The sequence below is a fragment of the Chelonia mydas genome, chromosome 1 (assembly GCF_015237465.2).
Source record: "Chelonia mydas isolate rCheMyd1 chromosome 1, rCheMyd1.pri.v2, whole genome shotgun sequence".
Classification (NCBI taxonomy): Eukaryota; Metazoa; Chordata; order Testudines; family Cheloniidae; genus Chelonia; species Chelonia mydas.
This window is the reverse complement of record NC_057849.1, coordinates 45,665,059-45,684,836: the sequence shown is the minus strand read 5'-3', so window position 1 is coordinate 45,684,836 and position 19,778 is coordinate 45,665,059. Positions and strand designations below refer to the sequence as shown.

The 19,778-nt window shown below is 43.0% G+C and overlaps 1 protein-coding gene across 7 annotated transcripts in view; it reads left to right on the top strand.

Annotated features, from left to right (window-relative positions):
* Positions 1-19,778, top strand: part of FLT1 (fms related receptor tyrosine kinase 1) — a 137,422-nt gene that overhangs the window by 56,947 nt on the left and 60,697 nt on the right. For all 7 annotated transcript variants that reach the window (XM_043531337.1, XM_043531339.1, XM_043531325.1 and 4 more), the window contains one exon: positions 12,273-12,387. In XM_043531337.1, coding sequence (XP_043387272.1) covers positions 12,273-12,387 — 115 coding nt within the window. The remainder of the gene's footprint in view (positions 1-12,272; positions 12,388-19,778) is intronic.

The following is a 19,778-nucleotide window of genomic DNA, read 5'->3' as shown; positions in this document are numbered from 1 at the left end:
GTGGTATACTAATAAAGGGTTGAAGGGCAGAGTCATTAGGATGTGCTTGGATAGATGACTGGAGGAAACTAGGGTTGGAACATTGGTGAGGTATGTAAAATTAACAAGTAAAGAACAAATGTTAATTGGACTTAATTAGAAATGTACTGAAGCACCCAAATTTAATTGTGGCTGTCTGCAACCATGGATGCCCATTAGCTTGTCCACAGTGTCTGTGTTGTATGCTGTTCCCTGTGCCACCTTCTATTTTCAGGAAGGGAAGAAGTGATGGCAAAAGTAGGTCAGATACCATTAAATCAACAGGTAGTTCAAGAATGCCTTTGTTTAATTTGACACGTGACCAGATCCTCAGCTGGTCTAATTTTACATCAGCTGAGGATCTGGCTGATGGACTCTATGGGTCTGATTCTCATTTACACAAAGGAGCCTTTACGCTACTCTGGTTGCCTAAAGTAGGCTTAGAGTGGGTGTAAATATATATTTTTCCCCACTTAAATGCACCTTTACATTGGCAAAGATGTGTAAAGAGAACTAAGTATAAATGAGACTCCTGGTCTACATTCTTCACTCATCTTTTTAAAAACGTGCACGCATACATGCTATGATGTGTCGGTTTGCACGTAGCATGGGCAGAGAACTGAAATTCCCATTAAAGAATTTTAAATCAAGTAAAGAGAATGAGAAGGAGCCTCCCAACTGAAATATTTTCAGCATTGCTTCACACTGAACAAATGAGCAACTAAAGCAGGTCATCCTATACTGTAGGCTTCCATTGTGAGCCAAAAATTGATGTTCACTAATGAGCAGCCACTTCTGTCCTGTGGAAATTACTAGAAAAGTGCCCCTGCTCCTTTATGTGCATCTTGCAAAATAATCCTTTCAAATATTTTACCTATAAAATGCCCTGAGAATAAGACCTGATGTGTTTGTCCAACACAGATTTGCTTGTTTTTGTATATCGAGGCTTGGGATAGTTTGCCATTGTCTGTCCTTCTTGTAATGATACAGTAAATGTGGCAAACAATTATTTCTGATGAATCTACTGTGCATATTGTAAATGCTATCAAAGGCTTCATTATGTGCCTTAAATGAACCAAAAGTTTGATCGTTCAAATTTCAGCAGTACTAGATTTAAAATAGCTCTTAATCAGAGTTTCTCAAGTCTAATAAAAGAATGCTTAAGCACAAGGTACAAGATGTTGCCAAGGTCTTTTTTTTTTTTAATTAGAGATGAATCAAACCACGCTGGTTTAAAACACACAAAAAAAATACAACAATGTCCCAGATATCCCAGAGGACTGTTACTGACTGTTATTAAACCATAATGAAAATGCATTTGGATATTGTGCAAATAATACTTTAAACAAACAGTCCTTTTGAAAGTTCAACCAGTTGAAAATGCTCGGCCACACTGAAGAGGATTCCCCAAGTTAGAGATAGATGCTAACTCTGGAACACACAGAAACTTTAAAACCAGTAGGACTCGTAACATATGCTCGACTCCTGCACTGCTGAAGTCAATGGAAGCTTTGCCATTTGCATAAGTGGTTGCAGGATCAGACTGTATCTGTGCTTAAATGTAATTGTTAATGTATTTATCATTATATTTCATTATATTAAGCAAACCTTTCTCAAAATATAGTGTTAACATTCTTACTCCTTTGTTTTTATTCCCTCTCCCCCTTCACATAGAATAAAAGTAAACTGCTATGTCTGTCGGTATTTTTTCCTCACCCTTTTCCCTGTCTTTCCTCTAATTAACATTTTCCTTCTCCCCTCTAAATATCTCCCTCTGTTCAGTCTCATTCTCCTCCTTTTTTGTGCCTGTCCTTGGGGAGGGCTTTTCCCCTCCTCCTACATCCAGTGCCACAGTTGACAGAGTTGCCCTAAGTCCTCTACCCAAAGCCGGGCTGAGGGCGGCCACCCGGCAGGGCACTAGCAGCCGCTCTTTGTCTCCACTACCGCTCAGCTGTTCACTGGCGAATGGAATTGACATTGTCTGGTGAGCAGTACAGGGAGGGAATCACTGTCTAGAGCCATGTATCTCCAACCAGCACCACTGGAGCGCTGGAGAGGAATTCCAGTATCCTTCTTAAACCTTGAGTCAACATTGCCCTGAATGGCAGCTCTGTTTAGTGATAATACGAGTAACCCATAGGTTATTTGGGTGGAGGTGAGACAACTGTGCCATGCCAGATAATCTGGAGAAGTGTAGTGTAGGAGGAAGAGGCTCTCCTCTTCCTGGACAGCAATAAGCTTGGTCCTGTATAACGGTTTTTTTGTGAGGATGGAGATTTCATGATGATCTGGGTCCTGGAAGGATGCAGATACAGGGCTCTGCATCAGGATCTAAGTGGGGTCTTTTGACTGCATTCTTGACTGAGCAGAACGTTCTGTTTGAGTAGAGAAAATAGACTAGCGTAGCAGGCACTGAACAACATCTGCCTGTGTTCTCTTGGAAACCCTGAGCTTGGACTGTGTTTCCAAATCAGAGATTTGAGAATTGAGAATAAAAGGGAGTCAGATTGCCCAATTTGCTCCTATTACCTTTATGGTCCTTCCATTTAGCCTTCTGACTTCTCAGAAGTCCTGATACTTGAGCACGTCCTTTCCTCCTCCACTAAATGAAACGTTAAAACCAATCTCTGTTGCAACAGTAAGGAAAGACGTTTCTGCTGTTAGCTCCATTGTTATGCTTTGAGCAACATCTCTGTAGCTCCAGCCAATGCTCATCTCAGCTATGGGAAAGGTAGGGGAATTGGCCCTTTCTCAGAGTCAGAGAGGGAAAGTGAGAGGCTGAGTCCCAGTGACTGTACAGGAGATCTGAGTGATTAGCATCTAGCAGAGGGAGGAAAGGAGGTGGAGGACCAGGAAGGAAGGAAGGAAGGATTGGCTGAAACAAAATCTTATTCTGAGTTTGTAAGAACTGCTGAGCAGTGTGCAGCAGGAAGCAGAGTGTCAAGAAGCAAAATGCAATTAGCCAATAACAAAAACCAAGGTATAATAATCCCATGTTGCCTTAATGACCAGAAAAATTGATGCACGTTTGCTTTCAAGCACTGTCACTTTCCTGGTGGGCCACTGGTCTCACAAGCTGTAAAGCAATTGGAAGAGAACTCATTCTTTCAGCAACCATTTGCCAAATCATCTTCATGATCTACTATTGTAGGACACTTAATTATATCAATTAATGTATCTCTCATGGATATGATAGCCAGGAAAAAAAAAAGTCCGATGACTAAGGGGTTTATGACGGTTGTGAGAAGAATATGGACAATTCAGTTGAAGTGAGAATATCATTCCTGGCTTCTGACACATCTGACTTTTCTTTTCATTCCATGCCCCAGACAAATTTCCTGATCATACTGGGAGCTCTTAGGATGATAATGTTTTGTTTGAGAAAATTCAGAACAACCAGTCCCCAGTAGCAGCCCCAGCAAATAGTTCAGGACAAGTTGTAGTGCTTGAAACTGTGACCATGAAAAGATAATGGATTGTATAGTCCAGCTACACATGTTTAATAATAAGAAAGACTCCTGTAATTCCCAGCCAGCTTTTCCCTAAGTCCATGGCTGCATGTCAGGAAAGCCCTGTGGGGTCATGCTTTCTGTCACTTGCTTTTTAGTGTACATGAGAAGTAACCCGGATCTATACCAGGAGAATGGGAGCCAGAGTTAAAGCATGGGACCTGGGACACCTGGGTGCTCACAAAGAACATACACTGGTCCCCTCCCCCAGCGACCTGAGCAGAGAGATTGAAAAGAAACTTTTGTCTTCATCCTACACACAAGTGGCAGAGTCCAAGGGAGTGGTCACTGAGCAGTCCCTTGCTCCCCTGCTGCTCATTAAGGGATAACTATTCAGCATGGCTTATAGGGTCTTTGGCCAGAGGTCTCCCATTTCTGTTCATGCAGAGGGGGGCTTGAATGACTCCAGTGAGTGGTGCTTGTTGGTAGAGACCAGCAGTTGTTGCCATCTGCAAGCTGGTAGGTGTCAAATCTGACGTGAGCTTGTGATGTCTGATCAGCTTCCAGTGGACAGGCATTGACATCACAAATACCACCACCTCAGCTGGCCCTGACTGGCACCTGTGACAGTCACAGCAGAGAGGCCAAGGACCAGCGAGAGTGAAGAATGACATACCTTCTTATCTCCAGGTCAGGTGTGAGGCACATTGAGGAGTCAGTGCAGGGAAGCTTGGACCGGTGCTGTCATGCTGTACCTGTCACTGTGAAAAAACGGAGGATTTCATGCACCAGGCTTTCAGTCCGGCCCTCTTACATAAGCACTAAAATACAAAGACACTTTTAAAAAAGAGAAACAATTTGTAAAAATGTAGCCATGTCCTAACACTTACTGAAAATGTGCTCCAAGCATATTGCTATTTATTTATTCCTTTAATATGGTAGTCCGGCCATCCTGGGTGAAATCTCGGCCCTATTGATGTCAATAGGGCAGGTATTTCACCCTGTCACTGATTATTTTTGACACAGCACCTGCAGTAGCAAAGGAACATTTATACCTTGTCTCTTCAACAGGTAAACACATTATAACTCTGGCAGCCAATTATATTCAAACACATTGGCAATGTACCAGCAAATATTCTTCCCCACTCCCATAGAAGACATTTTACAACATCTCCTTGCTCCTTGCTACTCTTAAGCTCCTTTGTTTTCTGACTGAAAATGATTCAGGATTCCTAACAATGTGTGATTACTTTGTGCTTTGTGCTGTGGATTACACAACAGCACGGATGGCTTTTGTTGTAGAACCCCAATGTGCAGATAAGCATAATCTCATGTAATCTGTGTTTTTGGTAACCAAAGGGGAAACTAGTTTCCCTATGTTCTTCACAATTCTAGAGCTTAGGTTTTCCGGATCCTGTACCTTTAAGTCAGTGTTGTCATGATCACATCTTGAATGATGCAAAACACTTCATCTCTTGGCCATAAGTTTGCCCAAACTCTGATGAAGACAATTCTTTAGTATAAACATGATAGACGCTGAGAAAGGTGATATGATTTGGTTTTATTTTTTTTAACCAGTGTTAAAAGTTATTAATCCCAATTGCTGTGTGGCTTTCTCTTGCTCTTAGTACCTATGCTGTCTCCCAATTCAGTCTCATCACTCCAGCTTCACAGAAGTAGTTATTTATTGACAGCGCCCGAAAACCATTAAAACTCAGTTAATAAATATGAGAGACACCTTGAATAAGATGAACTATGGACAAGATGCATGCATCCGATGAAGTGAGCTATAGCTCACGAAAGCTTATGCTCAAATAAATGTGTTAGTCTCTAAGGTGCCACAAGTCCTCCTTTTCTTTTTATGGACAAGATGTCAGGTGCTCTTAAGATCTCAATATTTCTTTACAATACCTATGGATTTGCTGAGAATGGAAGACTCTTTTGAGGACAGAGTGAGATTTTAAGTCTGGGACAGCTTTGGTAGGCTCCCAGGATCTCACTGGTAGGTTTGGGAATGAGGAATTCAAATGATGTGAATACAGAAATTGCCACCCTCTTTCCTAATATAATACAGAGATCCAGGTTCTTATAGTGGTACACATCACTGTATTATCTGAGCTGCAAATTTCAGATCTTGTTCCAGGTTGGGGCATGCTGGGTTCCAGAGTTTTGGTTCAGGTCCATCTGTAGTACAGGAAGTTCAGTACACCCAGAGAATAACTAGAAAAATCCTTTGCCGGAGCCCTCGCAAATCAATGTAAACTATCAATATTGGTAACATGACTATTTTTACTTTAATATTGGTGTTTATACCTATTAGGCTCTAGAATGAAACTGGTTTGTGTTTTGACTTCAGTGGAATAAGCCAAAATGACATGTAGTACACTCTCACCCTGGAAACTTTTCCCCATCAATAGTTATAAATATACCACACTATTATGCTTGGCATGTGGTATGCAAATAGAGGTAAGAGTTCTGAAACTCATTAGGAAAGGGAGAGGGCTGTGGAGTAGAGTGAGGACAGCGTGAAGCTAAGGTTGATAACAGTGGCCTTGTCCAGAATAGGCCATGGGAGTTTTCTTATCTTGCTTTGGCAGGAGGTGCTGTGAGCTTCCTGTGCGAAATCAGAAGCATATGCTGCTTTCCTCTTGTTGTTTGGCTTCCTCCTCTACACAAGACGGTTCCCAGCACAGTGATTATCTTTGCATCTTCAAACATGGCACACTCTACTTCCTTAAGAGCTTGATGTATTCTTAAGAGTCAAGCTCACGCCCCTCCCCCAAATTACTTCTGAAGTGCTGGTATGTGGCCAATTCCACAAATGGCATTTAAAGTTGAACTTCGGGTTCCAAAAAACTCCCACAACCAACCAAACAAAAACCCTCACAAGCGTGTAAATTCATAAAACTGAAAACCAGGGAGTTAAGTTTGTCCATGGTCTTAAGTCCCTTCTTTAAAAGGCGGGGAGTTTTTTGTGTTCTGACTGTAACTACCATGCATGTGCTTTGAGCTTCCTGAGAATAGGGAGTGTCAGATTAACAGCTTTGACCCCTCATTCCCCCTTCGGCATTTTCCTCTGAAAATCCAAAATAGAATTAATGGCTTCTGGTTTTACAAATGAATAGCCTATTTCTCAAGCACTTGACACAACAGGGCTAAAGCGTGTGTGTTTGTATACACACACGCATGCACACATCTTAATTAGGGGAAGAGAAAACGAAATTCAAGAGACACAATTTACCAGGTCTTGTAGCTAAGACATTGGCCTGGGACTTAAGCGCTCTGGATTCGGTCCCAGGTTGGTCAGACTCCCTGTGTGACCTAGGGCAATTCCCTTGGGGTGGAATTCTGTCCCCATTGACATAAATGGGATTTTTGCCACTGACTTCAGTGCGGCCAGGATTTCACCATTAATGTCTCTGTGCCTCAGTTCCCCATCTGTAAAATGGGGATGATAATACTTCCTTTCTTCCACCTTTTGTCAGTCCTGCTTAGAAAGGCTGTTTGGGGCCTGGACTATCTCTTTGTGTTTGTACAGTGCCTAGCACAATGGACCCTTATTCCTCCAGTCAAGGGGGGAAGGATTCCTAACCTTTAGCCCCATAGGAATCTCCTTACCACTTAGTGTGAACACTGGGGTCTGATTGTGCCCTGATATATACACTTACCTACATGTGTATACATGGAACCAGCACAAAAGGGCATGAAAGGATCTGTGCGAAGGCAGGTGTAAGACTGGGGAGACTGACCGCATTACTTATGAGCATGCTGGCACAGCTCTAACTTGTTTGTGAATTGCTGTGTGTGTGTTGTGTGCTTTCCATTGGTCTGACTCCAATTCTGGTGTAAACCCTCCTGGGTGTGCAAGGAAACTAAACTCAGCTCAACTGGAGTCCCCCTAACTCCAGAGAGTTCCAGGTAAAAATCATCATTTCAGTCCCTGATTCCCAAAGATTTATGGGATTTCCCCACAGCAATTCACTTTTTGGTTACAAACAGGAGCACCCCACCTATTTTACATAGTGAATAATTTGAAGAGATTGGCAAACAACAACACAGACAAAAATGCACAGATGAAGTTATACGAGGAGACCCACATTGAGGCATCAGTTGAAATAATTGGAAGATGATTATGATTTTTCAGTCCCAGCCAGAATGGATTTGTATAGCTCCATTCTTGTTTGTACCTTTTCAAACATCATTATATAAACACAAACTTGGCTCAGGGCTTATATTTAAATCCAGCTCAGACTTTTCCCTTTCTGTTACAAGATATGCGCCCTTATAAACCAAAGTAGGAGGCATGTTTTTAATTACTCTCCTTTACCTATTGCACAGCTCTAGCCAGTTCTGCTGGGTTAAACAATGAGACTATGTGGCTCACTCAGAAATAACAGGGTGGGGGGAAAGATTAGGTACTGAACTGGCTAACAAGGTCAGGACACTGAAAACCGTTCTCGTTCTGCATTGATATATTTAATGATTTGAGAACAGAATTAAAAGAAGTCATTCAAAATGTGGCTAACTGGTACTAATGAATTTGATTTTCCATTATAATTGCATTACCTTATAGTCAGCAGTGTGAATATAATACAACACGCAAAGTCCATAGAAGCCACATATGCACACCCCTGGGGAAAATTCCATCCAATGTTTTTCTGATTAATTATTATTATTATGCTGGGCATCATACAGACATATAACAGAGATAGTCTCTGTCTCAAAGAGTTTACAGTCTAATCATACATACTCCCCTGTAAATTATTCTCTTACAGAGAAATAATTTCAACTAGGTTCAGAGGCTGCAGACCTATAAGGGATTTATGAGATCTCTGGCATAGCCGATGCACAGCCTAATTCTGATTGGGAAGCCCTTTTCTTCTAACCCTTCCCACCTTCCCTTACCAAATTATTTTTCAACAAGTACTTTTATCAAAAAGAGACCAGACTTTCAACACTGCAGCAGAGACATCAATGTATTCAGTGAGGCAAGACTACAATTTCACCTGCTTCAAAGGGCAAAAATCTGACAAAGAAACACCTGAGGGACAAGAAAAACAGTTGAACTGAGATCATGATGCCTCACCTGATAGTGACAAGATCCCTCCCCTGCCCCAACTACAAGAGACTAGATGAATAGTCATTTGGGTACAGACAGTCTCGAGGTCACTGCAAATCACAGCAATATGGAAGCATTATAGGCCCCATCTATATTATAGTTTCCTCCAATTTAGTTTCCTGTTTTTCAAACAGGCTGTTAAAAACACTGTATTTGTCGAAGAGTGGTGCAGGCAAAGCGGACGGGGGTTAACTTTATTTGAACCACTCTAAATCCTATTTTTGTCCTTGCGTGCTCTTGAATGAGTTGATAAAACCATCTTAAAGTTATATCCTATCCACTTACTCAGGCCTCCACGAGTGTGTTCACAGAAACTGATTTTTGAAACAGCATATGGAAAGCACGAGAGAAATATTTGGGTAGATAGGGCAGGACATGTGAAGGGATGTAGGTGTTGCAACGCTGAGCATCACAGCGCCTAACTTCTTAGTGCCTAGAAAATCACAGGAACAACACTGCTATTCACAAAGCTATAAGGGTATGTCTTCTCTACCCGCTGGATCGGCGGGCGGGGATCGATTTATCGTGTCTAGTCTAGACGCGATTATCGACCCCCGAGCGCTCTCCCGTCGACTCCTGTACCCCAGTGCCGCGAGAGGCGCAGGCAGAGTTGATGGGGTAGCGGCAGCAGTCGTCTCACTGCGGTGGAGACACCGCGGTAAGTCGATCTAAGTACGTCGACTTCAGCTACGTTATTCACGTAGCTGAAGTTGCTTAACTTAGATCGACCCTCCCCTCCCCCCCCCCCCAGTGTAGACCAGGGCTAAGTTAGGCACCTAGGCTCTTTATACAATGAAGGGTGAGGGAGACAGGTGCCTTAGACTGAGATCCACAAAGCCAGCCTGCTGGGGTGAGCTGCCTAAGCTAGCCAATGGGAAATGCTGACCAGAGGAGTGTGTGCTGAGCCCTGCCCCTCTCTTTGAGATAGGAGCTTAAGGGCAACTCTGTGCAAGAGTTCTCCCGTCGGTGCAGTTAATCCACCCTCCCAAGAGGCGGCAGCTAAGTTACTGGGACAAGCTCTCCCGCCAACATAGCGCTGTCTACATGGGGGGTTAGGTCAGAATAACTATGGATTTTTCACACCCGAGCAATGTAGTTATACCAATATAGGTCTGTAGCATAGACCAGCCCTAAGTCTGGGTTGCAGGGAGGCACCTCGCTCTGCTAGTGAGCTATGAACAAGAACCAGCCACCCAATGGCAGCTAGCTTAGGAGCCTAAGTCACTTCTTGCATGAATTAACTCTGTGCCTGCCTTGCTCCCCACAAAATGATTTGAGGAGGAGGTGGTGGACCACCTTATAACTTGTACCCAGTGGTTAGAGCACTCACCTGGGATGTGGGAGACGTGGGTTCAGTTTCTCCTTCTCTGCTACGGGGGGGTGGGGGGAGATTGATTGCAGCGGGGGGGGGCTCCAGAAGGGTGTGCTAACCGCCGGGCTATGGTATGTACTGACTTGGGGCTGTCTCAATCTCTCCTGTTGAAGCTGTTCCATTGTGGATAACTACTGAACAAATCATTGGAGCAGGGCTTCTGGCCCTGGGGTCTTTCACCACCCAGGTGGATCCTCACAAACACCCTCTCACACTCTGCCCCAATGACTGTTCCACTGTGGATGAATTCTTAAATAGTCATTAAGCCAGCAAGAGAGAGAATGACTCTAGCCTGATGGTCAAAGCACACACCTAGGAGGTGGGAGATGGCCTCCCCCGCCTTCAATTCTTTTCTCCCCCTCTGGAAAAAGGAAGAATTGAGCCTAGGTCTCCAGCGTCCCAGGTGAGTGCTCTAGCCATTGCCATTGGACTAATCATGATGAAGTGCTGATACACTAATACCTCCTGGCCTCATCCAGCCAGATTTTGAATGGGCCCTGAGCTAGTAGGCATGCTCAGAGGCTGCCTGCTAGATCAAACACCGCATGTGACTTAGGCAGCTGAATGTCTATCTTCCCCTGGTTTGTGAATGGCTCTGGGGTTGGGTACAAGACAGGTGTCCAGACACCTAGAGTGGGGCAGCAGTGCATATGCCCCAGGGCCTAAAACTTAGGTTCCTAGGGAACTTTTACAGCAGAAAATTAGGAGCCAAATAAGTTTCGAAATGATCTACAGGGTTAGGCAGCAGCCAAGCAGCGGTTTTGTGTCGCAGTGGGGACTTAGGCACCTAACACTGGCATTTAGGCCCCTGAGATGTTTTGTGGATTGTACCCAGAGTGCATACCTGCCATCCCAGTCCTCTCCATCGCTTCCCCCACCCTCCACATGAAGGAGCATGATCCTTCACTGTAAGATGGCTGAGCCATCCCTGCATCATAAGGAATTCTTGGGGCAGAAAGCCACACATCTGTAATGATGTCCAAATTAGTTAATGAATCATCATTTTGAAAGGTTGTTCAATTAGTTAACATAACAATAGTTAACGTAATATTACTCTTGATGTAATGCAAAGCATTTTAAAATTATTGTATGGTGTAAACCATCTACAGTGATACAAAAACAATAAAGGAAGCAAGCAAAATGTAGAGTTATCTGATTCTTCGATCAGTTTAGTAGTACTGTAGCTGTCAGTGCACAACCAAGTGGTTTTAAAGGTGACTTCTCCAAACAGCCTGATGTACATATGAATCCAATTTGCTGATGAGCATTAAATGTATTATATTTAAAAACTTTGGTGTGTTTGAAGAACATATCAAACTTGAAAGAGCTTTTACACAAATGAAGGGGCAATCTCTCCCTTTTAAATTGGGATTGAACATGTTAGTTAAAACTATAATTAGATGTCCTGAGAAAACATATGAGATGGACAGAATGTAACAAACATTCCCAAGTGTTTATTTCCATATGTACCAAATTAAGTTTTGGAAAACAAATTAGTTCCACCATGCCACATCTGCATGTTCTGATTAAAAGATGATTTGTAGTGTAAGGCATTAATGTAGTATGATTTTAATTCAGCTTTTAAAAAAAATGTTTGAACCCCGTTGGCAGTTAGATATAACTTTTTATTTTGTTTAATTTGCAAGATTATTTGGTTGTAGTTTTTTTGCCTGTCTAGTAAACTGGAAGTCACAGCAGTAGATATTTTACCATTTGTAAATTGAAAGATAATGTGGAAGATAATCTGTTGAGACAAAGAAAATCAGAGCTTGTGACATATTTTTTTGTGATAACCAAAAGAACCTGCACATAAAGAAATTGCATTGGAATCATTTTTAAAAAATTGACCTCAGAAGTTTTTAAAATTTGTCAGCATTTTAAGTCTTACAATAATATAAATAATAATTAAAGCTAAGGCTGAACCAGAACGGTGGGCTTCAAACTTTGGAACACTGGAATCAGAATGGTGGGCCCAAACAGTCCCAAATTTTGATTCAGTTCAGATTCTGGTTTATAGCTGAATTTCACGCCTGAAGCCCAACTCTACTGTGGGTCAAACAAGAACACAGAGGCCAAAGAACTTTCGCTCTTGGGGGAAGTTTGGATCTGGATCTGAACTTCAGCCTCCAGCCCATGTTTGCTAATGATATCAAGAAGCATAGATGCAATTGGCCAGCTTATCAGAGCCCTTACAGCTCCCATTGACGTCCCTTAGGAGCAGCAGGTGGTTAGGACAGCGACTTGTTCTTCTGAATCAACTGTTCATTCCACACTCATTTTGCTAAGAGAAGCATTTGATTGCTCCTGTCCATAGGTATGAAGTTTGCTCTAACACCGAGGGACCTTTCATCTTGAAAAGTGGCAGCAGCACAGGGAACAGAATCCAGAGCATCACTCAACACATGGCAATGATAGAGGGAAAGAATAAGGTATGGCTGGAGGAGTCAAACATATCACTACGATGCTAAGGCACTACCTGGGGATGTATTTTAAGAGATCATTGAACTAACACTGAATAACTGAATGCCATGGTATTGTAAATGTTTTAAATTTGAAGGACTGCGTACATGCATCTCTCTCTCTCTCTCTCTCTCTCTCTCTCTCTCTCTCAGACACACACAGAGTTTGGTTTTTATTTACAGATATAGGGCCTGATGCGGCAAAAAGGTACTTCCTTCTGTGCCTAGTCCTATGAAAGGCTTTGGGACTATGGATGAGAATAATTGTTGGTAGCCCTGGGCCTATAGGCTTTGTCAGAACTGAACATAAGCATGAAGGGGCAACTTATAATTACAACTCACAGTTCATTTTCTGGGTGAACATTTACATTTTCACTTTGATGCTGTCTGGCAATGTGACGAAGACATGAAAGTGTCAAAAGACCAGTGAGAACATAGAGCACCAATGGGACCAATAACTTTACAAGCGTAATCTAAAGTTACACTTTGCTTAGGTTTGTACCAAAATTTCATGTGATATTTACTCCATTTCATGCCATTGTGCAATTTCTCTTATTTTTGATAAGAGTATAGCACACTCTGCTCTCATCACAGTTGGAATACTAATTTATAGGAATACTGCTGTAGACATTTTTAAAAGGTGTTGAAAAATTTGAGAGGATTCAGAGAAGAGCGACAAGAATGACTATGGGTCTGAAAAACTTGCCATACAGTGAGAGACTTAAAGGGTTAAATGTTTTTAAAGTATAGATGAGACATTTAGGATATGTCTTGAGCTGATGGTGGGATGGCTTTTTAATCTAGCAGTCAAAGCCATAGTATGATCCAATAGGTGAAAGTTGAAGCTAGACAAATTCAAATGGAAAGTAAGGCTCCAGTTTTTAAGATGGGGGTAATTAATCATTGGAACAGCTTACCAAGGGATGTGGTGAATTCTCCATCATTTGAAGTCTAAATAAAGACTGGATTTCTTTCTAAAAGATGTTTTAGTTCAGTCACAAGTTATTGAGCTACATGCAGGAATTATTATGCAGGAGATGAGACCTGTGATCACAGTGGTTCCTTCTGTCCTTAAAATCTATTAACATAGTTTGCCACTAGAAAAGCTAAGCACTGTATCTGGTCTTACAGTCTAGTTTGATTTGTGGCAATAATGGCAGATAGTATTACAAAGAAGTAAAATCTTATCCTAATGCAGTGGTTCTCAACTGTGGTCCACCTCTTGTTCAGGGAAAGCCCCTGGCGGGCCAGGCCGGTTTGTTTACCTGCCACATCCGCAGGTTCGGACAAATGTGGCTCCCACTGGCCGCAGTTTGCCGCTCCAGGCTAATGGGGGCTGCGGGAAGTGGCGCGGGCCAAGGGATGTGCTGGCCGCCCTTCCCGCAGCCCCCATTGGCCTGGAGCGGCAAACAGTGGCCAGTGGGAGCTGTGATTGGCTGAACCTGTGGACGCAGCAGGTAAACAAACCGGCCTGGCCAGCCAAGGGCTTTCCCTGAACAAGCGGTGGACCACAGTTGAGAACCACTGTCCTAGTGCCTTTAATTCCCAATATTTGTGAAGGGCTTCATAAAACTTCAGGTGACATACACAGGGGCCCTCATTCTCAGTTACACTAAGGCTACGTCTACACTGTGTTGTAAATCCCACAGTGGCGAGTCTCAGAGTCCGGGTCTATGGATTCAGGCTCATACTACCACACTAAAATCAGCAGCATACGTGTTGTGCCACCACCCACTCTGAGCTTCAGAGCCTGAGCTCCAGCCTGAGTCCAAACGCCTACACAGCTGTTTATAGCACCATAGCATGAGCCCATGTCTGTAGACCTGGGCTCTGAGACTTGCTGCCACAGGTTATAAAATGCAGTGTAGACATACCCTTAGTTCCCTTTACTCGGCTGTGGCTGTGTAAAAGGGCCTTACACTGCGTGAATTACAGCTACACCCACTTTAAGACCCCTGTCCACTGTCAGAACAATATAAATGGGGATTAGTATAACTGAGAATCAGGCCTGGGAATCGTGACTTCCACCACTACTGTATTATTTATATGTTCCCAAAGGTGTTCGTGGCACTGTACATATAAGAATGGTTACTGGCCCTGAGGGACTTTTAGTCCAATTCAGCCAGGGACTGTGCAAATGATTAAGGATCGAGGCAAAGATGGGAGAGGCTAGAATTGGAAGATTACATGAAAAACATGGTTTAAGGAGGGTTTTGAAAGAGGAAAAGGAAGTCATTTGGGGCACAGGAAGAGGGAAGCTGTTCCACGTGGGGATACGATGAACAAAAGACAGTGAGAACCCAATTATGTTCCAGCAGGCATCTAGCCATGCTGAAAGTGGTCCTACCTGGCCACCATACATTGAATCAGCTGTGCAATAGCCAGACCTAATCTGTTTGTGTGTTGTGCTTTTTGGAGACAGTGGAAGGGGAGGGGCTTAAATGTCAGGCCAACTTCCAGCCCACGGCAAATAAGTTCCTCCCTGGAGGAAGATGCTAATAATGGATCCTCGCTGCGGGATTGCAGAGTTTGTTTGAAGTCTTTGGCAATCAGCCATTTTTTGAAGCATGCCCAGAAGTGCATCTGAAATGATGGTTCCTGTGTGTGTGTATTATTGAAAGTTTTACAATGAAACACAGTTGTTCTCCTTATCTATCCAACGTGCTGTTAATCCCAGAATGGACTGTGTGGGGTTGCTTTGTGGCCACGTGTCTGCACTAAAAGAATAGCATTTAGAAGTCACCAGAGTTATCAGTTACTGCCAAACTTTTTCATGCATTTTTAGCTATAATGCTGATAGCAAAAAGGGAGCTGATAAGTAGGCTTCTGTAATTTTTATGAGCCATCTGAAGCACAAATAATCTTTTCTTGAAATGTGGTGGTTAGCTCCAGCTAGGTCAGTGTAAGTTCTCCTTGCCTCTGAAGAGTTGCTTTTCCCAGGTCTTCGGGCCCTGTTTGGCTGAGGACAGATAGCTCTTCTAAATGTGCTTTCTGGCCCTTGGCATAGTTTCTTGCCAAGTCTTACGTTGCCTGATTTCTACATACGTGGCTGACATAGAGTAGTCAGACATTTTTATTGCCAGGAGAGATTGTGGCTTTGCTGTCTTTGCAGTCAACTTGTGTAGGATTAGAATGACTGACATACCTAGTTAAAAAATTCATTCATTGTGTTCCAAAGCAAAGTCAAAGTGGAGACAGTTGAGACAAAAGCTTCCTGATTGGGAGGAATGTTGAGCCCATTCACAGAACTAAGCAGACTGGATCTGACATTTCATCACGATGTCAGCTCTTACTTTAAAAAAAACTCTCAGAGAACTTCTGAATACCTTCTGTATTGATACATCCATGTTCCTACTATTCCTATTTCCAAGCATAAAAGGCATGAAGCTCAGTGTGAGAAGTAGACAAAGGCAGCACTTAAAGGACAGGGTGGAAAGTTGGATGGGATGGAGCAAGGAGGAAAGAGCTGAGGAGTGAGCTGGGATGGAGCTGGGCACCTGAGAACAAGGATCTTAAAACTGATGTGAAATGACAGAGGAAACTGGTGAAGGGACTGAGGGATGGAACAACAAACATGATTAGAGCAACTTGAAAGGATAGTTATTTTGGATAGAGGGAGAGAGGAAAACTGAGACAGGGGAGGCCAAAGACGGTTACAGTAATTAAGGCAAGAGATGAACAAGGCATGTTCAAAGGTTTATTTTTGGTAATCAAGGTAAGTCTTTGGGTCTTGCCTAAGGAAGAGTTGCCAATTCTGTCCAGTTTGTGTGTAAATAGAGCATTAGAGCCATATCAGGTCATGGTTCTCATTGGTTTGGCTTTTTGTTTCAGTGAGTTGGTTTGTTGTCTGTATGGAAATATAAATGCAACCTCTAGTTTATTATTAAGTTTAGCGCCCCCCCTACCCCCCCCGTTTGCATGGGTAAAAGAACACAGGAAGGGTGTGCGACATTATTCATTTAGTGACACAGAAAAACCATGGTTATGACAGTGTTTTAGTAACATTTCCGCTGAAACCTCTCTAAACAGACATTGAGAAACTTGAGTGGTATAATGGAATAAGTCAATGATGTAAGCAATAATACTTAATCATCAAATAACTGTTCAAGTGATTCAGTTCCCACACCCAAAGTTTTCATTCTCACATTGGACTTTCTCATTGATTTTCTGCAGTGTAATAACTCACATTATTTTTAGATTCTTCATATAAACTGATCCATTCAGTTCTTAAGAAACATCAGTTATGAGTGCTCCCAGCTAAAATTAGGGCTATATTTCATGCAATGCTAATACTGGCAGTTATCCTTAACTGGAGCAACAACTCATTGCAAAGGCAATATGTGGGTGACCTGCAATAAAAATAAAGTAAGAAATGGTGCATTAATCTATCCCTGTGTGTGTGTGTGTTGCCTGACACTTCCCATTATAAGACCCTGTTTTCAGTTGCATATAACTGCCAAACTTCAACTGTTTGGCCTGAAATTTTTCATGCCACGTGTTTGCCACAGGATGAATTTGTTTTTGAACATTTCAGCCAAAACAGTTCAGCTGTTTCCAAGAATGAGGCTTGGGGAAATAACTTGTTTTGCCCATGTTAAAAAATCCTGGCAACCTTTTCTTTCAAAAGTTCTGACTCCCTCATGCTTTGAGGCAGGGACCTGAAATATGGCAGAGATGAGGGCTTTCTTGTGAGGGCTGTGCCTTTTGGTGTTCCCATGATAATGTGGAGGAGAAAGCTGCCTGATTCAAATGGAGAGGAGACAAGGTACTGGGGGTGAGGGCAGAAACTGGAGTTGAAGGCTGGCAGGCCTTCATTCATCTGCTGTCAGGGAAGAGGGAAACTGGGACTGAAAGTCTGGCAGGGTAAAGAGATTGGGACTGCGAACTGGAGCAGAAACTAAGACTGAGAACCAGCGGGGTGTGGGGAAGGAAGTGAGGAAGGAGGAGAGACATATCTGACAGAAAGCCAGGGTGTGTGGGAAGAACTAGGACTGGCTGGGCAAAGAGATTGGGACACGGCCCTGGGTGGTTGGGGAGAGGAACTCTGAGATTGGACAAGGATCTCAGGAAGGAAAATTTGGACTGAGAGCCAGTGGGGATGGCGAATGTGGGGAGGGATAGTTCAATGGTTTGAGCATTGGCCTGCTAAACCCAGGGTTGTGAGTTCAATCCTTGAGGGGGCCATTTGGAATCTGGGGCAAAAATTGGGGATTGGTCCTGCTTTGAGCAGGGGGTTGGACTAGATGACCTCCTGAGGTCCCTTCCAACCCTGATATTCTATGATTCTGTGGGCAGGGGGAGAGCATGTATGGAGGCCAGAGGGAGGAGAAAGAACAACTGGATGAAGAATTGGTAGTGGGGGAACGTATACTGTCTGGGCAAGGAGACTGGGGTATAGGGGGAACTGGGAAAGGCTGGGCAAGGAGACTGGGAATGGAGAGTCTGGAGTAGCGAGACTAAGACTTGCTAGGCAAGGAGACTGAGATAAGAAGTCTGAGGAGTGGAGACTGGGACTATGTAGGCAAGGAAAATGGGATTGGGACAAAGAACAAGAGTTGGGAAAGAAACAGGGCAGGGACAGGTTGGAGCAAAAGAGTCTGTTTCCACTAGAGCATGCTCCCCTCCAGAGACTGGAATGGAACAAAAGATCCCCGAGTCTCTCCATTCATCTGCTGTCAGCAAATAGCTGTGAAGCCTTCTGAGAAAGAGTGTGTCTCATCTCCTCTAATGCTGGTCCACTGGTCCACATAGAGGATTACAACCTACTACCGCTGTGAGCTACTCTCTTAGCTCAAGTGTCAGATGGCTGTGCTATGGCTCAAAGCTCCAACCCTGCTGATGAAACCATGGGGCTGTCAATATGATGCCACAAGACAGAACTACTGTTTTTTCAGTTTGTTTTTCTAAAAACTAGGAATTACACACACACACACACAAACTAAGTTAAAAGGACACTCAGAGCACTTAGAAGTTAGGAAATGCCAGAGTTCAGGCTATTTGTGCAACCTTAATTCAGCCTCCTTGTGTGTATTATGCATTATGATACAGTCTTCAATTACATGATCACATACTAGTTTTTCCGACAGGACTCCAGCCTCATGGGGTGGGATGAGGATGACTCAGGAATTTGTAGTGAAGGAGAGTCTTGTTTGTAAGACCCCCTGCTTCATTTGCTGCAGAAGTTGGAAGGTCTGTCGGGAATGAGGCAGAGGGTTTCAGAAAGAGAAGGGATGGTCTCATGGTGAAGGCAGTTGAACAATGCCTGAGAGAAATGGATTCTGTCCTTTCCTCTACCACAAAATTTCTATGTGATGCTAGTCAAGTCACTTAAAGTAAACTTTTCCCAGGTGGCCACTAATTGTGTGTTCCTCATTTTCTGGGTCCCTAATGAGATCCTGCTGTATGAGCTGCAGAAGTGCTGAGTGCTTGCAGCTGTGATGAAGTCAACGCGAGCTGTATTTTGGACATAGACAGTGCTATGTAATGCTAAGTACTCTGATAAATCAGCTCCTCAACATCTCAAATTGGGCACCCAACATTATTGGCTACTTTAAACCTTAAACTCTCACTGCCTCAGTTCCCCATGTGTGAAGTGGGAATAATACCACCCCCTTATCCAGAGGACTCGTGAAAATTAATTCAAGTTTGTGAAGCACTCAAATATTATAGTGATGCGTGCCAGAGAAAAGCCCATGAGGAAATGAGCGATTCTGTCTTTGGACCAGGATTGAATAATGAGCAGTAAATAAGGCATGGGGGCCACAAATTGAACAATGAGGAGAAAACAAACTATTGAATAACTGCTCATTAAATGAGCATTGTGCACTGAACGACGCAGGGCTCCTGTGGAAAAAATAGTATGTAATCATGTAATTAAAAGCTAAATCACACTGCATATGTACAAGAGGGCCAAATTAAGGTTACACAGGAAACCTTAATTCTGGCATTTACTAACTTTGGAGTGTTTGGCTATGCAATATATGATATATATGATTTAGCGAGAATTAATACATGACCATGTAGTGTGGTATGGTATGATAATATATGATTTAGCGAGAATTAATACATGACCGTGTAGTGTGGTATGGTATGAAGGTTTTATTTATTTATCTATCCATCCAGCTACTTACATGGCCCTTATCACCTTAGTATCTGTGCACCTTATTGGCATACGTTTTGGATGGACGTATCATTTATGAGTGGCAAAGCCACTTGACTTCAGGATTTAGGATAAAATACAAACTAAACACCCAAACGTAAAGGTTTTCCAAACTTAAAACTACTCTTGTTTTTATCCCTCTTTAGTTTGATTGATGATACCATCTTTGGTCACAGATGTGTAGGTGCCATTACAGTTTGTG